Source organism: Pipistrellus kuhlii, unplaced genomic scaffold, assembly GCF_014108245.1.
Source record: "Pipistrellus kuhlii isolate mPipKuh1 unplaced genomic scaffold, mPipKuh1.p scaffold_m20_p_39, whole genome shotgun sequence".
NCBI classification, from domain to species: domain Eukaryota; kingdom Metazoa; phylum Chordata; class Mammalia; order Chiroptera; family Vespertilionidae; genus Pipistrellus; species Pipistrellus kuhlii.
In genome coordinates this window covers 1,617,861-1,637,540 of record NW_023425539.1, presented here as the reverse complement: position 1 = coordinate 1,637,540, position 19,680 = coordinate 1,617,861, and the positions used below count along the sequence as shown (strand labels likewise).

General features: G+C 36.4%; 1 protein-coding gene across 2 annotated transcripts in view; it reads right to left on the bottom strand.

Annotated features, from left to right (window-relative positions):
• Nucleotides 1-5,734: 5,734 nt before the first annotated feature.
• YWHAE (tyrosine 3-monooxygenase/tryptophan 5-monooxygenase activation protein epsilon) overlaps nucleotides 5,735-19,680 on the bottom strand; it is a 37,380-nt gene continuing 23,434 nt past the window's right edge. Inside the window, exons 2-7 of one of the 2 annotated variants that reach the window (XM_036408658.2) lie at nucleotides 17,524-17,723; nucleotides 14,874-14,980; nucleotides 14,007-14,213; nucleotides 11,417-11,553; nucleotides 8,254-8,298; nucleotides 5,735-6,671 (exon numbers count right to left, since the gene is read on the bottom strand). In XM_036408658.2, the coding sequence (XP_036264551.1) occupies nucleotides 8,291-8,298; nucleotides 11,417-11,553; nucleotides 14,007-14,213; nucleotides 14,874-14,980; nucleotides 17,524-17,723 (659 nt within the window). In that variant the 3' untranslated portion in view covers nucleotides 5,735-6,671; nucleotides 8,254-8,290. The remainder of the gene's footprint in view (nucleotides 6,672-8,253; nucleotides 8,299-11,416; nucleotides 11,554-14,006; nucleotides 14,214-14,873; nucleotides 14,981-17,523; nucleotides 17,724-19,680) is intronic. The other variant, XM_036408657.2, reaches the window with a different exon arrangement.

Below are 19,680 nucleotides of genomic sequence, written 5' to 3'. Positions count from 1 at the left end.
TTTGGCTCAGTGGATAAGAGCATGGGCCTGCAAACTAAAAGGTCTCGGATTTTATTCCAGTCAAGGGCACATGCCCAGGGTTGTAGGCTCAATACCCTGTAGGGGGAATGCAGGAAGAAGGCAATCAATGATCCTCTTTCATCCTTGCTGTTTCTCTCTCTCCCTTCCTGAAATCAATAAAAAATGTACTTTAAAAGGAAATACAAATTAAAGCCACAATGAGATGCCACTATACATCTATTAGAATGGAAAATTTTAAAGGACTGACTATAGTGAGTGCTGGAGAGCATGTGGAGTAACAGAGCTTCAGACACTACTGATGGAATGTTAAATGGTACAACCACTTTGTCAAGCAATTTGACAGTTTCTTAAAAAACTAAATATACACCTACCACATTACCCAACCATTCCACTCCTACTTATCCACACAAAAAAGGAAATATATGCCCACATAAAGACTTGTACACAAACATTCAGAGCAGCTTTATTTATAACAAAAACTGGAAACCCAAATGTTCATCAGTAGGTGAATAAACAAATTGTGGTATATCATAACAATGGAATACTTCTGAACAATAAAGAAAATGAACTATTGATACATACATGATGAATGAACCTCAAGACAATTATGTTGAGTGAAAGGAGCCAGACATCACACCTAAAAAGAATATGCTGTGCGCTATATATAAAACTCCAGAAAACGTAAACTAAGGTAAAGTAACAGAAAACTAACTAGTGGGTTGCTTGAGGGCTAAGGGGAGAAATTACAAAGCACAACAAGGAAACTTTTGATGGTGAATGCTGTCGTGATTATAATGGTTTTAAAGGTGTATATACATTCCAAAATTTAAACTAATAGTTTGTATATGTGCACTTTATGTCAATTATGCCTCAATAAAGCTGTTTTTAATGAAAAAAACTTGTATCTTGCAGCAATTTTCTAAAGATAGTCAAGTATGCATACAGAATATTTTTCCTGTTTTACACATAATACATGTTATGTATCTTTTCTCATTTAACATATGCAGACATCTTTCTGTATTAGCAGAAATGATTTACCCCATTTTTTGTAACAGCAACATACTATATATAGTAAGGATGTACCATGATTGATGGACATTTAGGTTATTTCTAATTTGCTACTGTAATACTGAAATGAAAATATTCTGCATATATTTCTATGCATACACACATAAGCAAGAGGTGAGTGCATTTATAAGTTCATTTATATTGTCAAATAATCATCTTAAAAAGCCTCTCTCAAAACCTACATGAAACTCAGAATAAAGTAATTTAGCAAGGTCATGAAATATAAGTAGCAACAATTTCAAATTAAAAAAAAAAGCTAAAACACCACCAAAGCCCAGCGAGCATGGCTCCGCGGTTGAACATCAACCTATGAAGTAGGTTAGAGTTTGCATCCAGGTCTAAGTGCAATATACCCAAGTTGTGGGCTCAGGAGGCAGTCGATCAATGACTCATTATTGGTTTTTTCTCTTTCTCTCCCCCTTCCTCTCTGAAAGCCATAAAAATATATTTAAATAAACTTTTTAAAATAAACTAGAAATAATCCCAAAAAAAGATACCAGACCTAGAGAAAACTACAAAACATTATTGAAAAAAAATTACATCTAAATAAGTGGAGGGTACAAATGTCGATGAATTAAAGGACATAATTATATAGATGTTAATTCTCAAATTTATTATAGTCAATAAAATCCTAATCAAAATACTTTTGTTACTGTCCTATTGTTGAAATTGACAAGTTGATTGATTCTAAAATGTATATTAAAAAAGCAAAGTGCCAAGAATAACCAATATAATCTTGGACGACGACAAAAAACTGGAGGACTCACACTACCATATATTGAATTATTTCAAACCTACAGTACTGCAACAACACTATGACAAATAGACCAACAAATGGTGCTGGATCAACTGAAAAGCTAAAGAGAAAACTATTATTTTTAACAACTCCCTATTATCATGAGCAAAACTAGATGATTCTAGATCAAGATATGAGATCAAGCAATACTTTAAAAAAAAAAACCATAAAAGATTAATGATCTCAGGGCGGGCAAGCATTTCTTAAATAGGACATATAAAGCACCTGCCTTAAAGGAAGATAAGGGTAAACTGGACTATTTCAGAATTAAGTAGTTCATCAAGACATTATGGAAATGAAAGAGCGGCGCAAAGAATGGGTGATTACTGCAACAATTCCAAAGATATACTTTATAAATTATAAATATTTCCTAAAAACCATTAAGAAAATGACAAACCAACAGAAAAACAGGCAAAATTGGGTATTTAACAAAATCTCCATATACCCAATAAACCTATTAAAAAGTGGTTTCATTAATCACCAGGAAAATGCAAAAACCAGACTACTTCTATACAATCCCACCAGAATGCCACAGCTAAAGAGTGACCATACCAATGCCAGGGAGGAAGTGAAGAAACGGGGATTCTCATACACCAGGTAGGACTGTAAAACGGCAGCACTTTGGAAGTCTTCTAGTTGCTGGTCCTATTCTATTTTTTTATGTGAGTGGTAGGTAACTGTATGTTCCCTTTCTTAAAATGTGTTAATTGTACACTTCCAATGTATTTTTTATACCTTAAAAAAAAATCCCAACAGTGCATGTTTCTCTACATTCTTACAATATAACCTAAGTTTGCCAGGGTGAAACTAGCATCTCATTTTAGCTTATACCTCTTTAATGCAAATGAAGTTTTTTGTTTTATTTTTAAAGGTTTGTTCCTGTAATTCTCTTGAAAGCAAATTCTGAGTGTTCAACAGTATTATGGCCTGTTTAGCATAGCCACAAATGTGCAAATTGATGGGAAAGAAGTCCAAGGTGCTGAAATAAGCCCTACTCGCTATAGCACCAGAATTTTAAGTGGCAAAAGATCTTTGTAGAAGACCCAAAACCAAACAAAATGGGATGGAAACATGAGTGACAAGTGAGTGCCAGAAGTTTAGGTCTAACTGGAAAATGAGACAGGAGAAGCCCCTGACATAATCCATACTGTTCAGATTATACAAGTACACATTTGCCACTTCAAGTGAGACTCAAATGTCTCAAATGAAGGAACTTTGCCCTGACAGGTTTGGCTCAGTGGATGGAGCATCGGCCTGCGGACTGAAGGGTCCCAGATTCGGTTCCGGTCAAGGGCATGTGTCTTGGTTATGGGCACATCCCCAGTGAGGGGGTGCAGGAGGCAGCTGATGTTCCTCTCATCAATGTTTCTCTCTCCCCCTCTCCCTTCCTCTCTGTAAAAAATCAATAATATATTAAATATATAAAATACAAACAACTTTAAGAAAAACCATCTGCACCCCTCCTTAAACATAGCAAGTCTTACCTACAACCCCATTGTGAGCTGATGGTGCAAGAGTACCAACCTAAGATCTTCCCCAGAGCAGTAACTATGACCATAAAAAGCTAGAAAATAATGTATTTTAGAAATATTTCCACCAAAAGTGGCTAAAAATGAGGTTAACCTGAGGGTATTAAGACTTTGGTTCTCTAGAAAACTGTAACAGCACTGAGGCAACTTGACAATCTATAATCACCGATGATTCACTTGTCCAAGCTAACCTATTTTATTATTTTTTTAAATATTTTATTTTTTACAGGGAGGAAGGGAGAGAGATAGCCCAAAACATCAATGAGAAACACCGACCAGCCGCCTCCCACACACCTCCCACGGGGGATGTGCCCGCAACCAATGTACATGCCCGACCGGAAGGAACCGAACCCGGGACCCCCCCCCAATCCGCAGACCGACGCTCCACCACTGAGCCAAACCGGTTTCGGCAAGCTAACCTATTTTAAATTAGAACTGCTTCAAACTGTAAAAAATACTAATCTTAAACTTATAAAGCTACAGATAAAAGACAAGTTGCCAAAAAATTTATCCTAGGTAGTAAAACTTCCTCTCTTCCTTTTTTAGACAGTAACCACCTCAGAGCCCTTTATAGTTTACATCCTATTTTAATTCTAATGAATAAAAGATGACAGCTTTTGAAGGAGTATCTCAATTGTAAACCTTTTCAAGGGATATCTCAATTGTAAAACATATGCTTACCTCAGAAATGTTAAAATACACATATCTTAAGTGATCACTTTAGGATAGAGAAAATCGTTTCAATAAACACTGAGTTTTAATACAGAAAAAGGTAGAATGGCTTAAGGACTAAGAGCATGGGCTCTTTAGTCTTAAGAACCTACCTGTGAATCCTGCTTGATTACTACCAGCTCTGTGGGTTTGGGAAAGTTCAACTTTTCCCTATTTCAGTTTTCCCACTTGCAAAATGCAAGTGGCAGCTCACCTAAGTATTACCACCTATGTGCTACATTGCAAATGCATCTTAATGTAGCACAGTACCCACTCTATAGTTAATAATCAATATAAGCCTAGTAACTCTTAGATATACAAGATAGGGTTGAATTTGTCCCATTCAGAATCACCACCTCTACAAGATCACAATTCCTTTAATCGTCAATCTCAGAATTTTACCAGGAATCCCTGTGAACTTTAACTTGTAACAATCTTCAAAACAAAGATCTTTATGCCAGTTTTTCAGCATGTTCTCCCTTCTCTATTGTCCTAGGATCAGCAGCATATTAGTCGACTCATAAACTCTTACACGGCCTTTTTCAGGGGAAGGCGAAGTTAGAAGTTACTCCACAACTTTTCCCCTTAGAATGACCTAAGTTCATTCTCATCTTTCTAAAAGCAAAATATAACATTGGAGGTTTGCTTTTCTGGCCAGCCATCCCAGAACCCAAGCATAGGTACCAATACCCAATTATGCGCACTAATATTTTAGAAAGCATGTGTCTAAAATTTTTTTCCAAATCAACCCTGGTTGGCACGGCTCATTTGGTTGGAGCATCGCCTGTACAACAACAGAAGGTGGTGGGTTCAATTCCCTGTCAAGGCACATAGCCAGGTTGCAGGTTCGATCCATGGTTGGGGCATGTGCGGGCAGCAGCCAATCGATAGATGTTTCTCTCTAAAATCAATACATACCCCTCGCTGGTTTGGCTCAGTGGACAAAGCATCCGCCTGCAGACTAAAGGGTCTCGGGTTTCATTCTGGTCAAGGGTTGCAGGCTCAATCCCCATGAGAGGGGGTGCAGGAGACAGCCGATCAATGGCTCATCACTGTTTCTCTCTCTCCCTTCCACTCTGAAATCAATTAAAAAATTTTAAGTCAATAAAACTTCTTACAAATCAAAACACTTAAGATTATTTAAAACTCAAATTAACTGCCTTCAAGTTACAATGGCAACTTGAGTTTTTCTAGAAATCAATTGATCTAAAACCAGAGCTGAAAAACTCCACCTTTCCTAACCAGTTACAGGACAGTGTCCCCTTTCTGCAATCTTCGCATCTGTGACAGAGGTCTTTCTAAAGACCTGTATCAATACTCACTCTCTTAACTACCTCAATGTTTTTCTTGGGTGGCAGGTTTTCTCTCAATACCAAGACTGCCACATCCTTTAAAGACAGGATAGGTAATGAATTAATTTGGAATACTTAAATGTTCTTCACAGCCAGGTTACAGATCATCTTTTTCCAAAAATATACATCATTTTTTTAGAAACAGATACGTGATATATGCAAGAAAAAGAGAACTTTTCACATTCAGGCAAGTAACATCATTGTGCTTAGGCTAGAGATTTTATTTTAAAAAGATAAAAGATGGAGGCGCAATAATATTTGGCATTTTTAATTTAGGTTTGTTTTATTTAAGTTTAATGTTAATTCCATGCTGTGTTTCAGTAAGAACAATACAGATTCTGTATCTGTGGCTCCAGTCAGATATCCAGTAGTACAAATTAGCTTCAAGTTACACATACTGAACAAAAGAGGTTGAGCGAGCGAAGGAGGGGGAGGCCAGGGAGAGGGAAGGAGAAGAAACGAAGAATTGAACACGCATGCAGGCTTTTCCATACCACCTTCAACGCTAACCTGCTTCAGAGGGAGAGTAAAAGTAGGCAAGAATGAGCAGCCACGGATTGTTGAACTGTTTACCAGCACCATGCTTTTCAGCAGAGTTTGAATACTTTTTACAGCAAAACCATTACAACAAACTCCCCAAACAACCTTTAACCACCTCAAGCTAACACCCAATTAATCTTAAACATTGGTATAAAATTCAATCTAAACAATTAGAAAAAGGAAAAATGATACCACATATGCCACTATAGTGTGATTAACCTCTCTCTTAGATGCTTCACCTAGAAGTCTAATGGCTTTCAGATGTAATTTCCATTTCTAATGGTGACCTTGCCACATCTGGCAGGAGACAATACAGTAATGCTGAAAAAGCCTCTATACAGTCCTGTTAGTGTCTTAAAGAACCTAAAAGCTGGGACCAGTAAAATCCACAGAAATTCACTCTTGCCTTTAAGAACTTTTGAAAACTGTTTTGTTTAAAAAAAAAAACAAAAAAACCAACAGGGCAGGAACCTAAATTCTGAGACCAAATGTAAAAGTCAGATTTCGTGGTTCTCAGTGACAATGGGGGAATTTCCAAGAGGGGGTGGGATGGGAAGGAGTGGGGTGGTCAGAGATGGTTTCTCTTGTTGGCTTTTATGTCTCACTGATTTTCATCTTCCACATCCTGCAGCGCTTCTTTATTCTGCTCTTCACCTGCAAAGAAGAATAAGTTACTTATTTCATACTGACTAAATTAGGCAGTAATGGTCACAAACAAAGGTATCATTCCAAACATAAAGAAAGACCCCTTACATTTGCTACAATTGGTATTAAACACACAGACAAGCAAAGAACTTCTACCATCCTTGATACCAGAGATGCCTAAGCCAAGAGGTGCTGCTGGATCAAAATCTTACATGGTCAATAGTTAGGAGCAAAAAAATAACTGACACACAGTAAAAATCAATGTTTTTACCCTCAATAAGCTCTTGTAAACAGCCATGGTACCATATTATTAAAATGATTTTCAAGCTTTCATGTACATTGTGTCAAAATACCCTTTTCTCAATAACCTCACTTCATCGTGAATCAGGAGTATTTTACAATTTTTTGCAAAATCTAAATTATCCACAAACTTCCTATCAGAAATGCTTCAAAAAAGAAAACCGAGCAGTAAAATGCTCCAAAGGCCTTCTACAGTTTTAGAGAGGGTTCTGCTTTTGTGTGTTTTCCATTTTGTATCTTGGCCAATCACATACAAACCATAACCGGATTTCTCCCTTCGGGTGAAACAGCTCTCACACCAAACCAGAGGTTATAAAGAAGAGTATTTGGACCAGTCCTCTCATGCCGTTTCCCTTCCCCCTGAACAGGACCATTAGCCTGCAGAGTTTCACCTGCACTGTGACATGCAACAGAATAGAAAGCCGGCCTATTCATCTACCTATTAATGAGCATTAAACAAGTCAGCCATAATAAAGAAGCATGCACACTTTAGCTTAAAAAAAAACCAAACACATTATTTTGTGCCTTAAAAAATCATTTATAATTCTTACATATTACTAATTTCAATCAAAGTAATTAAAAAATCAATGAATTGATCTAATAATCATAATATGACAGTTCAGACCATCCATTCATACTGCTTGTTAAATTAATTAGGATGGACAATGACACTAACTCTGATTGTCTACCCTTAGGAATTTTTAAAAACAATCTTTACAGATAAACAAGCACTAAGGGTTAAAGATTAGTTTGTCATTTAAATTTTCCTTTGTGATAAAAATTTTTAACATAGATATGTGACTCTAAAAAGTACTTGAGGTACATAGATTTTTTACTTATATACAGAAAAAGACATGCAAACGAAAAGACAAAAATATCCATTTACTGAGGAAAGAAATGATGGACCACCCAGATATTCTTCCCCCAAGAAAAATATGTATTCAAACTTAGGAAATGATAGGAACATTCACTCACATTTTAAACAGCAATATAATGCATCAAAATATGGTTAACATACAACAATAGAGCACACTCTAATTCACTCATAAGCAAACATTAGATTTGCCAAAAGTTCCAAGTAACTTTGGCACAAAAATACTGTCACATAAATCACACCCAACCAAAGGTGATAGATAGGGAATAGCAGATCATAAATGTCTTAGAAGGTTTTGCATCCTGGAATGTAAAACAGGCAGTTTTGTAAGCAACAGGATGATGATGATATGCAAGCATGATTAGTGAAGAACCAAAACTTAAAAGCAGAATTCACTGTGCCATGATAATGACTTACAAAGTAGTTTTTAGGAAAGGAAGAGTTGGATTTTCCTTTAGGAATCTATATTGCAAGGAGAAAGGGAGGGAGAACATCACATGAAAGCAACATTACAAGAAAAATAAACCGAGAGCAGGACAAAGGAAAAACATCAATGATTTTTAGGGAGAGTCAGATTTTGGTCTTTTTACTTTATATAAACTATAAACTTCAGTCTAAGAAATACTGTTCCTTTTCTTTTACCTTTAAGGAGGATGGAATAATATCCTTTTAAAAGGTATATAGAAAAGTTTTCCTTGGATGTATTTCTTTGCCCACTGTTTCTAGATTTTGGAGGAGGAAGAGAAAACACACATTTCCTTTCTGTGGGTTTGCATATGAACCAGTCCTCTCTGATCACAGATTAAGAAAAAAAGGACTGAAATGGCTTCATGAGAAAAAGTTGTGATCCCTTTAAAGAATTACGTTCCAACACACTCAGACAGACATAGCATATTCTGCAATCATAAAACATAAATGTGTATAAAAATAAAAGCTTGTGAACCACATATTTTTCCTTTAGAAACCCTCAATTCAAATGTTTGGCACAATTTTTTCTAGTTCATAAAATAAAAAGAAAACCACCTATTTAATCCTTAAACTAAATTCAAGTAACATCCTGGAAAACTACCAATTTTATGACCACAATTCTTCTATCTTCAGCATTGATTCTAAGTCATAAAACAAATTTAATAAATCATATGTAATGCTATACCTTTTACCAAAACTAGCAAACAATTTCTTAGTACCCACAATTTATAACTTCACATAGTTTGTTAATTTTAATAAAAGGTCAAGATACTACTTGAATTTTCCAGTATTTAACTAGCATGTTTCATAATTCCAATATGAATTAGTTTATAATAAAGCTAAAATTGATTTCAAACAAATTTAATGAACCATTCAACTTACAAAGTCAAAAGAATTTAAAGCAACTAGATTAAAAAAACAACAAACAACTCAAGATTAATTTTATGCCACCCTAGTTTGGCTCAGTGGATGAGCATCAGGACCTGTGGACTAAGGGCACATGCCCATGTTGTGGGCTTGGTCCCCAGTAGGGGGCATGCAGGAGGCAGCTGATCAATAATTCTCTATCACTGATATTTCTCTCCCTCTCGAAAATCAATAAAAATACATTTTTTAAAAGATTAATCTTATGCTAAAAACCTTCCCAACTATGAGAACATACGTAGTTTAAATATCTTATTGTAGCCCGGCTGGTGTGGATCAGAGGTTGAGCATCGACCTAGAACCAAGAGTCACACATGCCCAGGTTGGGGGCTCAGTCCCCAGTAGGGGACGTGCAGGAAGCAGCCAATCAATGATGTTCCTCTCTCATTGATGTTTCTGTCTCTCTCTATCCTCTTTCTCCCTCGCATGCACACGTATGTGTGCGGGAGAGTGAGCGTGTGTCTCCTATTTTAAAATTATTCATTTAGTAAAATGACACCCGATAACAAAACAGAGTATCTTTGATTCTGTATAAAAATGGAGTGACACGCTGAAACCGGTTTGGCTCAGTGGATAGAGCGATGGTCAGTGGACTGAAAGGTCCCAGGTTCGATTCCAGTCAAGGGCATGTACCTTGGTTGTGGGCACATCCCCAGTAGGGGTGTGCAGGAGGCAGCTGATCAATGATTCTCTCTCATCAATGTTTCTAACTCTCTATCCCTCTCTATTCCTCTCTGTAAAAAAAAAAAAAAATCAATATATTTTTTTTAATGGAGTGACATATAGTCTACTATCAATCAATTCTTGGTTATCAGTGATAATAAACCAAAGTAGCACTAGAAAATATAAGCTTTATTTCTATCTATCATTGTAATTTAATAACTTATGAGTTGGCATCAAATGTCAACCCAGGTCATCTTTGTTATTTTTAGCCTCAAATAAATGTTCCCAGATCAGAGGTGTATAGTTTATTGATTAGGCCAATATGGCTTAACCAAGTTATTAGTTCAAAGATGATAAATTGGTCTTGAATCCCAGATTCATGGTAGCGGTTACCTGAAGTGCTGTATTGAAAAGTAACCGATGGCTACATCTGGCTTTGCTGGAAAAGTACAGAATATTGATCCAAGAGGCTACAGCTAGTCTCAATGAAACAGTTAAAAATGACAGCAAACCTTTTGTTTCCACTCTGCATCACAGTAACAACTGTAAAACTATCTATGGTCAATTACACTAATTTGTCCTCCCCCATTTTGTGTATGAAAATGACTCTTTGGAAATAAGCAGAATAAAATCTCCTTTAAAATAAAAAATAAAAAAGTGAAATCTGGGCTTTTACTACATTTAGAATAAACAGTAAATCCTCTACCTCACCATAAGATTAAGTTCTATAAATTACTCTAGTAATTGTTTACTACTTAAAATCCTTAAAAAAAAAAAAACAAAAAAAAAAAAACAAAAAACACCAGACCTCTTATTAAAAAGGACCTGAGGGCAGGACATTCCATTTGCTGTACAGAATCCAGACTGGAAAAATTCTTTTTTGGATAAAAGATTTCCAGAAGATGTTTCATAAATAAATATCTCCTGCCACCATCTAGTTCAATCTGAGGACACAACTCAAAGCAGTGATATGACACTCAAAACTACAATGAACTCCAGCCCCCTAAAACTGAATCTGAGTAAGATAAAATATTCCTCTCCATCTTTCAAAGCAGTGTGAGGGAAGAGGTAAACTAAGCTTAGCAAACATTACTTAGAGGTAAAATTTTTAAATCTTCAAATATTAATAAAATATTCCCCTTTATCACCTTATAGCCCAGAATGGAAGAATGTACTCTGGTATCTTTTTATGAAAATGTAGTAACTAAACTTGGTTTAGAGGAAATTGTAACTTGATGTAAAATACCAAGGAGCCCTAGCCAGTTTGGCTTAGTGGAGAGAGTGTCAGCCTACAGAGTGAAGGGTCCCAGGTTCCATTCTGGCCAAGGGCACATGCCCAGATTGAGGGCTAGGTCTCCAGTAGAGGGCATGTAGGAGGCAACTAATAAATGATTCTCATAACTGTTGTTTCTATCCCTCTCCCTTCCCCTCTGAAATCAATAAAAATGTATTTTTAAAAATAAGGAATTTTTAAGAGTAAAAAGATCCACCTACAGAGGGAGACATTTAACTTCAGCTTCCTTACCATCACCCTGCATGTCTGAAGTCCATAGTGTCAGATTATCACGTAACAACTGCATGATAAGTGTAGAGTCCTTATAGCTTTCTTCACTCAGCGTATCCAGTTCTGCAATTGCATCATCAAAAGCTGCTTTTGCCAACCTACAAGTATATAGATAAATGTATTACAAAAATAAAGTTCAAAAACAGAATTAGAAATGATGTTAGATGTCACTCTTTTCTTCAATTATTCCACAATATGTAATAGTGACACTGAGTACTTGGGTTTAGGCATTAAAATAAAGAAAAAGCACATTAACTGATGAAAATTAACTTTCCACTTAACACATTGCAAGCAGATCATGAGCATTCTCGTGTTTTCCTATTACACAGTGTTTTACATAAACGTTAAAGGAATGCCTTAAAATTAAGCATCCATTGTATTCTAAAGTTATTACATGTTCTTACAAGCTAATTTTTTTAAAGTATGATACTTTGAAAAAAGTTTTTTGTACTCATTCAATAGAAACTTATCTGGCCACTGAGTAAAGCTAGCAATAAAACTACTGGTGTACAGCCGAAACCAGTTTGGCTCAGTGGATAGAGCATCAGCCTGTGGACTGAGAGGTCCTGCATTCGATTCCGGTCGAGAGTATGTACATTGGTTGAGGGCACATCCCCAGTGGGGGGTGGGCAGGAGGCAGCTGGTCGATGTTTCTCTTTCATCAATATTTCTAGCTCTCTTTCCCTCTCCCTCCTTCTCTGTAAAAAAATCATTAAAAAAACAAAAAAAACAAAAAAAAAACTACTGGTGCACAATGTGTTAATTTTATAATCTAGCAACTTTTGGACTGAACAGAACTTTTAGAGCATCACTTCTTACTATGCTTTCAGCAAGCCTATCAGTAAATAAGACTGTATAGACCAAATTCCAAACTAAAGCACCACCAAAATATATGCATAAAAGTTATTTCCAAGTTCCAGTCAATAGATCACTTAATAGTTTTAATGCAAAAATAAATTTTTAAACAGTATCTCAGTTTAATTCAATAGAATTTAATGTTAATGAAAGTTAGTTTCCCAAAACAAAAAGGGCAATACAGAACCTATGGAATGCCATTATAAAACTCATTTACTATAGGTTTAAAATAAACAAAATCCACATTGATTAAGTACTGTGTACTATGTACACCAAGTGATATTAGTCACAAATGGGGAAACAGAAAAGAGGAAAAGGAGTCATAACTGGTTTTGCTCAGTGGATAGACTGTCGGCCTGCAGAATAGAGGGTCCCAGGTTCGATTACCAATCAGAGCACACGCCCGGCTTGTGAGCTCAGTTCCCCATGGGGGGCACGCAGGAGGCAGCTAATCAATGATTCTCTTTCATCGATTCTTCTCTCTCCCCCGTCCCTTCCTCTCTGAAATGAATAAAAAATAGAAAATGGAATAATATATAGAAAGAAAATAAGCATGTCTATATTAAAAATATACCTGCTGAGCCGAAACCGGGTTGGCTCAGTGGATAGAGCGTCGGCCTGCGGACTGAAAGGTCCCAGGTTCGATTACTGTCAAGGGCATGTGCCTTGGTTGCTGGCACCTCCCCAGTGGGGGGTGTGCAGGTGGCAGCTGATCGATGATTCTCTCTCATGGATGTTTCTAACTCTCTATCCCTTTCTCTTCCTCTCTGTAAAATAAATCAAAATATATTTTGCCAGGACCGGTTTGGCTCAATGGATAGAGCGTCAGCTTGGGGACTGAAAAGGTCCTGGGTTCGATTCCGGTCAGGGGCATGTACCTTGGTTGCGGGCATATCCCCGGTAGGGGGTGTGCAAGAGGCAGCTGATTGATGACTCTCTCTCATCAATATTTCTAACTCTGTATCTCTCTCCCTTCCTCTCTGTACAAAATCAATAAAATATTTAATAAAAAAAAAAATATATATATATATATATATATATATATATTTTATTTTTTTAAATAAAAATAAAAATATACCTGCCGAAACCAGTTTGGCTCAGTGGACAGAGCGTTGGCCTGCGGACTGAAAGGTCCCAGGTTTGATTCCAGTCAAGGGCATGTACCTTGGTTACGGGCACATCCCCAGTAGGGGGTGTGCAGGAGGCAGCTGATCGATGTTTCTAACTCTCTATCCTTTTCCCTTCCTCTCTGTAAAAAATCAAAATGTGTATATTGAAAACTAATATATAAAAATATATTATAAGCCCTGACCGGTATGGCCCAGTGGATAGAGCTTCAGCCTGTGGACCGAAGGGTCTCAGGTTCGATTCTGGTCAAGGGCATTAAAAAATAATAAATAAATAAATATATATATTATAAAATATAACTCCTCTCCTTCCTTTTCCCCACTCTCTTAACAAGTTAGAGATTCTTTTTAATCTACCAACAAAAATTTTCCCCGTGAACATAATGATTCTAACTGCTCTCCTAGTGAAATGAGGTAGGTTTATCTTATTTTCACTGAGCCCATAGAATGATTATTACATGGCCAACCTTACAAAGGCAGTCCACAGGGCACAAGACAGAAAATCAAACAGCTATTGTCCTTTGTAACCTTGCCTTTCATAGTGAGAGTTTTTGTTCTCCATAACTTACCTGCAGGCACGGTCAGGGGAATTAAGAATTTCATAGTAGAATACGGAGAAATTGAGAGCAAGACCCAAGCGAATAGGATGTGTTGGTGGAAGTTCTGTCATTGCAATATCACTAGCAGCTTTGTAAGCCACTAGGCTGTTCTCTGCAGCCTCCTTCCTGTCATTTCCTGTGGCAAATTCAGCCAGATACCTGTGGTAGTCCCCTTTCCTAAAACAAAACAAAACAAAAACCAGAATTAGAAACATGCTTTTCAAATGAAAAATAACTGTTAAAATTTCTATGTGAAAAAATATATTAAACAATTAACTGATATACTTCAGTAATTTTTAAATAGTCTCCTTCAGGAATAACTAACTCATCTACTTAATTTTCCTCCTTAGAGATTTCCTGTCAAATATAAGTAAAATCCTAGAAAAATTAACTAAAAACTGAATGACAACAAAAATATATCACTTGATAGGCTAGATTAAATAACAAAAACTATTCCAAAGAAGGGCACAACAGTTTGTTAATCATGAAATAAAATTTTCATATAAAAATGTTAAGACTAAGCTACATAATGCTTTGCTGTCGCTAGTGGGAAAACCTCACTCAGGCAAACAAATGTTAAGTAAATAAAGCAAAACCTAGTGCGTTTTTACAGTCATAGCCTGACCATCTTTAAGTGCTATAATGTAAATATTTCATTAGCAGTGAATTTGCAAATGAGATTTCAAAAATTTTTGAGAATCACTCCTCCCCATTAACTATCCTTTCAACATTAAAGAACTATTCTTATGTAAAAACTGAAACCTTATATAGCAAAAGTGATTATTCAAAGAGGGCCAACATTTAATCTGATATTTTCCCTTCTAGTATAGAACCTACATTTTATAATAGAAAACCTTGGACTCGCCAGTGTTAGCTGCTGGAATGAGGTGTTTGTCCAGTACATCCAGAATGTCACAACAGATTAACTTTAGTTCAGTCTCAACCTGAGGGGGAAAAGTCAAAAAATTGTTTCAATCTAAGAAATTATAAATTGTCACGTACGGTTTTGAAGAGAGGCATATTAAACCATAAAGCAGAGAAAGTTATCTCTAGGTTACAGAAATTATGTTATTTCTATGTGCTTTTAGTCAAGTGCTTTTTAAAAAATTTTTTTACTTTATTGATTTTTTAAGAGGGAGTGGGGGATTGAGCGAGTGAACAAGTGAGGGGAAGAGGAAAGAGTGGGAGGAAGAGAGATAAACGTAAATTAGTTGCTTCCTGCATGTATGTGGACCGGAAACGAGCCCACAACCTAGAAATATGCCCTGATTGGGAATCAAACCTACCACCTTTTGATGTACAGGGTGACCTCCAACCTGAGTCACATAGGCAAGAGCTTTTTAGAAAAATGAACTCATAGTTCAGGTACAGAAGAGTAACACTGATTACTACTGACTAAGTGCTGCACATTTTAATTAAATTTTCTAATGAGGTACTATACTCAGAACCTGTTTTTCCATCTATACACTGAAATACCTACTCTTTACAGGGGATTATTTAAAGATGGAATAAATTCAGTATCTTACACAATTAATATATATATATATATATATATATATATATCCCCACTCAGAACAGTGCCAGGAGAGCTGGAAAATCTATAAACGTAGATTCCCCTTTCCTCCTCTTAACTCGCTTCCCATGCTACTTTGTGTTTGCTTCTGTAATTTCACTGTACTCTGTGTTATAGACCTACATCTTCCAGTAGGATCAATTTCTTTTCTTTCTTTTAATATACCTTTTATTGATGTCAGAGGAAGGGAGAGGGAGAGAGAGAAACACCAATAATGAGAATCATTGATGGGCTACCTCCCTACTAATTCCCAGGAGGGAAATCACACATCCTGGTCCATAGGCCCACACTCAACCAGTGAGCCACACAGTGAGCCGTACAGTTTAACAGTAGCACTACTGACATCTTGGGCTAGATATGTTGTGTGAGATGGTCCTAAGTACAGTATTTATGATTAGCAGCATTCCCGTCTCTACCCATATATGCCAGTAGCACCCTCAAAATTGTGACAACCAAAAATGACTCTAGACCAGTGTTTTTCAACCTTTTTTGGGCAAAGGCACACTTGTTTCGTGAAAAAAATCACGAGGCACACCACCATTAGAAAATGTTAAAAAATTTAACTCTGTGCCTACATTGACTATATATAAAGTAATTCTCTTGAATAGGAATCAAATAAACACAAAGAAAGTATTTTATAATTACTTTATTATGAAATATTAAGTAAACAAAATAGTGAAAAATTATAAAATTCTTGTCTTGTCTGCACCTACGGCACAGTGCCGCGGAACAGCGGTTGAAAAACGCTGCTCTAGACACTGCTAAATGTTCTCTGAGGCCCTAGCTGGTCTAGCTCAGTGGATGGAGCATTGGCCTGCGGACTGAAGGGTCCCAGGTTCAATTCTGGTCAAGGGCATGTACATTGGTTGCGGGCACATCCCCAGTAGGGGGTGTGCAGGAGGCAGCTGATCAATGTTTCCACATCTCTATCCCTCTCTCCCTTCCTCTCTGTAAAAAAAAAAAAAAAAAAAAAAAAAAAAAAAATCAATAGAAGTATTTTTAAAAAATAAAAAATAAATGTCCTCTGAGGAGCAAAACCACCTTCTGGATGACAATTACTACATTAAAAGCTATCAAGCTTTTTTGACCAAAACCCACAGTAAAAATAATATTATTAATACATAAATGTATATACACATATATATGGAACAATAATACCTCATGGAATAATATCTAATGCCCTCTTGATATTTTTCTATTAAAAAAATAACTAGCCAAAACCGGTTTGGCTCAGTGGATGGAGCATCAACCTGCAGACTGAAAGGTCCCAGGTTCAATTCCGGTCAAGGGCATGTGCCTTGGTTGCGGGCACATCCCCAGTGGGGGGTATGCAGGAGGCAGCTGATCAATAATTCTCTTTCATCGATGTTTCTAACTCTGTTCCTCTCTCTTCCTCTGTAAAAAAATCAATAAAATATATTTAAAATAAAAAAATAAAAATAACTAGAGTGACAATCCACAAGGATAGTCTCATCTTTGCACCCATAGTATCCAGCAAATGGTGTGGTGTGGAAGAGGCACACAAGTATCTGTTAAATACCACTAGGTGGTAATTTCAAGTCACTCTATAAAGTATCTTGCAATTATCACAATTAAAATGATTAAATTAATTATCTTCTTGTATAGTTCTCAAAATTGAACATCACCCTCTGCAGCTTTCCAAGAAAAGAGTTCTTCACTTTTGCCCTAAAATATTGTATAGCATATAATTCCTAATCCAGGTAAGCAAAAGATGCAAATCCACTAAAATATAAAAACGTACATACCCATGTGTACAACAAATGTACTAGGCTGTGATCTGAAACCCCCAACACAAGTGGCCCTGTTGGCGCATGGCAGCGTGTCAGTCTCATAAAATACCCAACACCTAGGGCACTTTTCTTTAAAGATATTTGTATACAATAACAATCTCACCATTTGCCGATACTCCCGAATCATTTTTAGTTTGTCTTCTCCTCCCTTGTTTTCTTCTTTCTGTTCAATGCTGCTGATTATTCTCCAGGAAGCTCTTCTAGCTCCAATCACATTTTTATATGCAACAGATAGGAGGTTTCTTTCTTCAACTGTCAACTCCACATCCATCCCTGCTACTTTCTTCATTGATTCCACCATTTCTATAACAGAAAAGTGAAAATCAGACCTCACAAAGTTTTAATACATCCCTTCACAGTAGGTCTTTTTTTCTATCAAACTAATGTAAAACAAAACATAAAAATTAACCCAAAAAATTGCAATTATCAAAATGTGAATTAAAAACAATAAAAGCACGTAAAATAAACTAAGAGCCTAGAGTAAGAAAACCTGTCGGATGGAGTCAGAACAATGTTAAATAGTACCTAGTATACTATGGTTTGTAGGAATCTCTCTCATTATTAAGTAAGGTGACTAGAAATGCACACCTATTCATTTCCCAGTAAAACTAAGCTAATAATTTAAGATAAAGATTAAAAATGTACAGGCTCTAAAGTGTATTTTCTTACTAATAAATTACTTCTAAGTATAAAATTTCCCAAATAACAATCATAGGAAAAAGGGGAAGTCATTAATAAAGCAACCATCATTGAAAGCTCCCATTCTTCCTTCTTTAAGGACATGATCCACCTTATGTATTCATTCATGGGCAAAACTTTTGTTGGTTCCTATTTACCACCACTAGGTGGCGAGCAAAGAAAGGAGCCCAGATAAGCCTTGGGAGATCCCAAGAAGTACTATAGGAAAAAATAGGTAATACAATGAATGAATGCATGGAGAATGCAAAGGGAGAACCAGAAACAGCTCAATTAACACGAATATATTAATGAAAACTACAGTATTAGGGGGGAAATGCCATATTACCTAAATGCCTAAATGCCATATTACCATGTGGCTCTCCAATTTTACTGATTCAGAATGTTGGTGATGAGACCTAAGGATCTACATTTTAACAAGCACTTCTAGCATATATTAACATTTTAAGCATAAGCACACCTTAAGGAACGATGCTTAATGCTATGTTAAATTAGGTATAATTCCAGAAAAATGTTTCAAAAAATTATCCATTCAGGAATATTAGTAATTAGGAATATTAAGACAGTAGGTCTTTGAAAACAGTTCAGTAGTTTTCATTTACAGTTAACCATCATAAGAACTCAGCAATTCCACTCCTAGCTATTACCCAAGAGACATAATTTATCTTCACAAAGACTTTCACACAAACGTTCACAGTATCTTTATTCATAATAGCCAAAAGATGGACAGACTATTGCACAAGAGTAAAAAATAATAGCTCTGGCCTGTGAAGTTCAGTTGGTTGAGCATGGTTTTGTCTTCTCTCCCCCCCCCCTCTCTCTTTCTTCTCTACCCCCCTTCTCCTCTCTAAAAAAATCAATAAACATTTTTAAAGAATAAACACTACTGTCCTATCCAGTTTGCTCAGTGGTTAGAGTGAGTAGTTAGAGCGTTGGCCCTCGGGACTGAAGGCTTGATTCCTGGTCGGGTCAGGGCACATGTGGGAGGCAACCAATGGATGCATCTCTTACATTGATGCTTCTGTCTCTCCCCCTCCCTTCCACTCTAAAATTAATGTAAAAGTTATCCTCATGTGAGAATTAACCAAAAAAATAAAAACAATAAAAAAGTAATAAATTACTGATACTCAAAAGCTGCATGGATGAATTTCAAAATCATCACATTACCTTTTAAAAAGCCAGAACAGCCGGGACCGGTTTGGCTCAATGGATAGAGCGTCGGCTTGGGGACTGAAGGGTCCCAGGTTCGATTCCGGTCAAGGGCATGTACGTTGGTTGCAGGTATATCCCCAGTAGGGGGTGTGCAAGAGGCAGCTGATCGATGACTCTCTCTCTCATTGATGTTTCTGGCTCTCTATCTCTCTCCCTTCCTCTCTGTACAAAATCAATAAAACATATTAAAAAATAAATTAAATAAATAAATAAATAGCCAGAACAAAAAAAACAGTATGGTTCAACTTAAATCAAGTTACAGGAAATACACAACTATAGACAGAAAGCAAATTAAGGGCTTACCAGAGTACGGGAGTGAAATATGGAGCTTGTGCACAAAGGAATAAAAGAG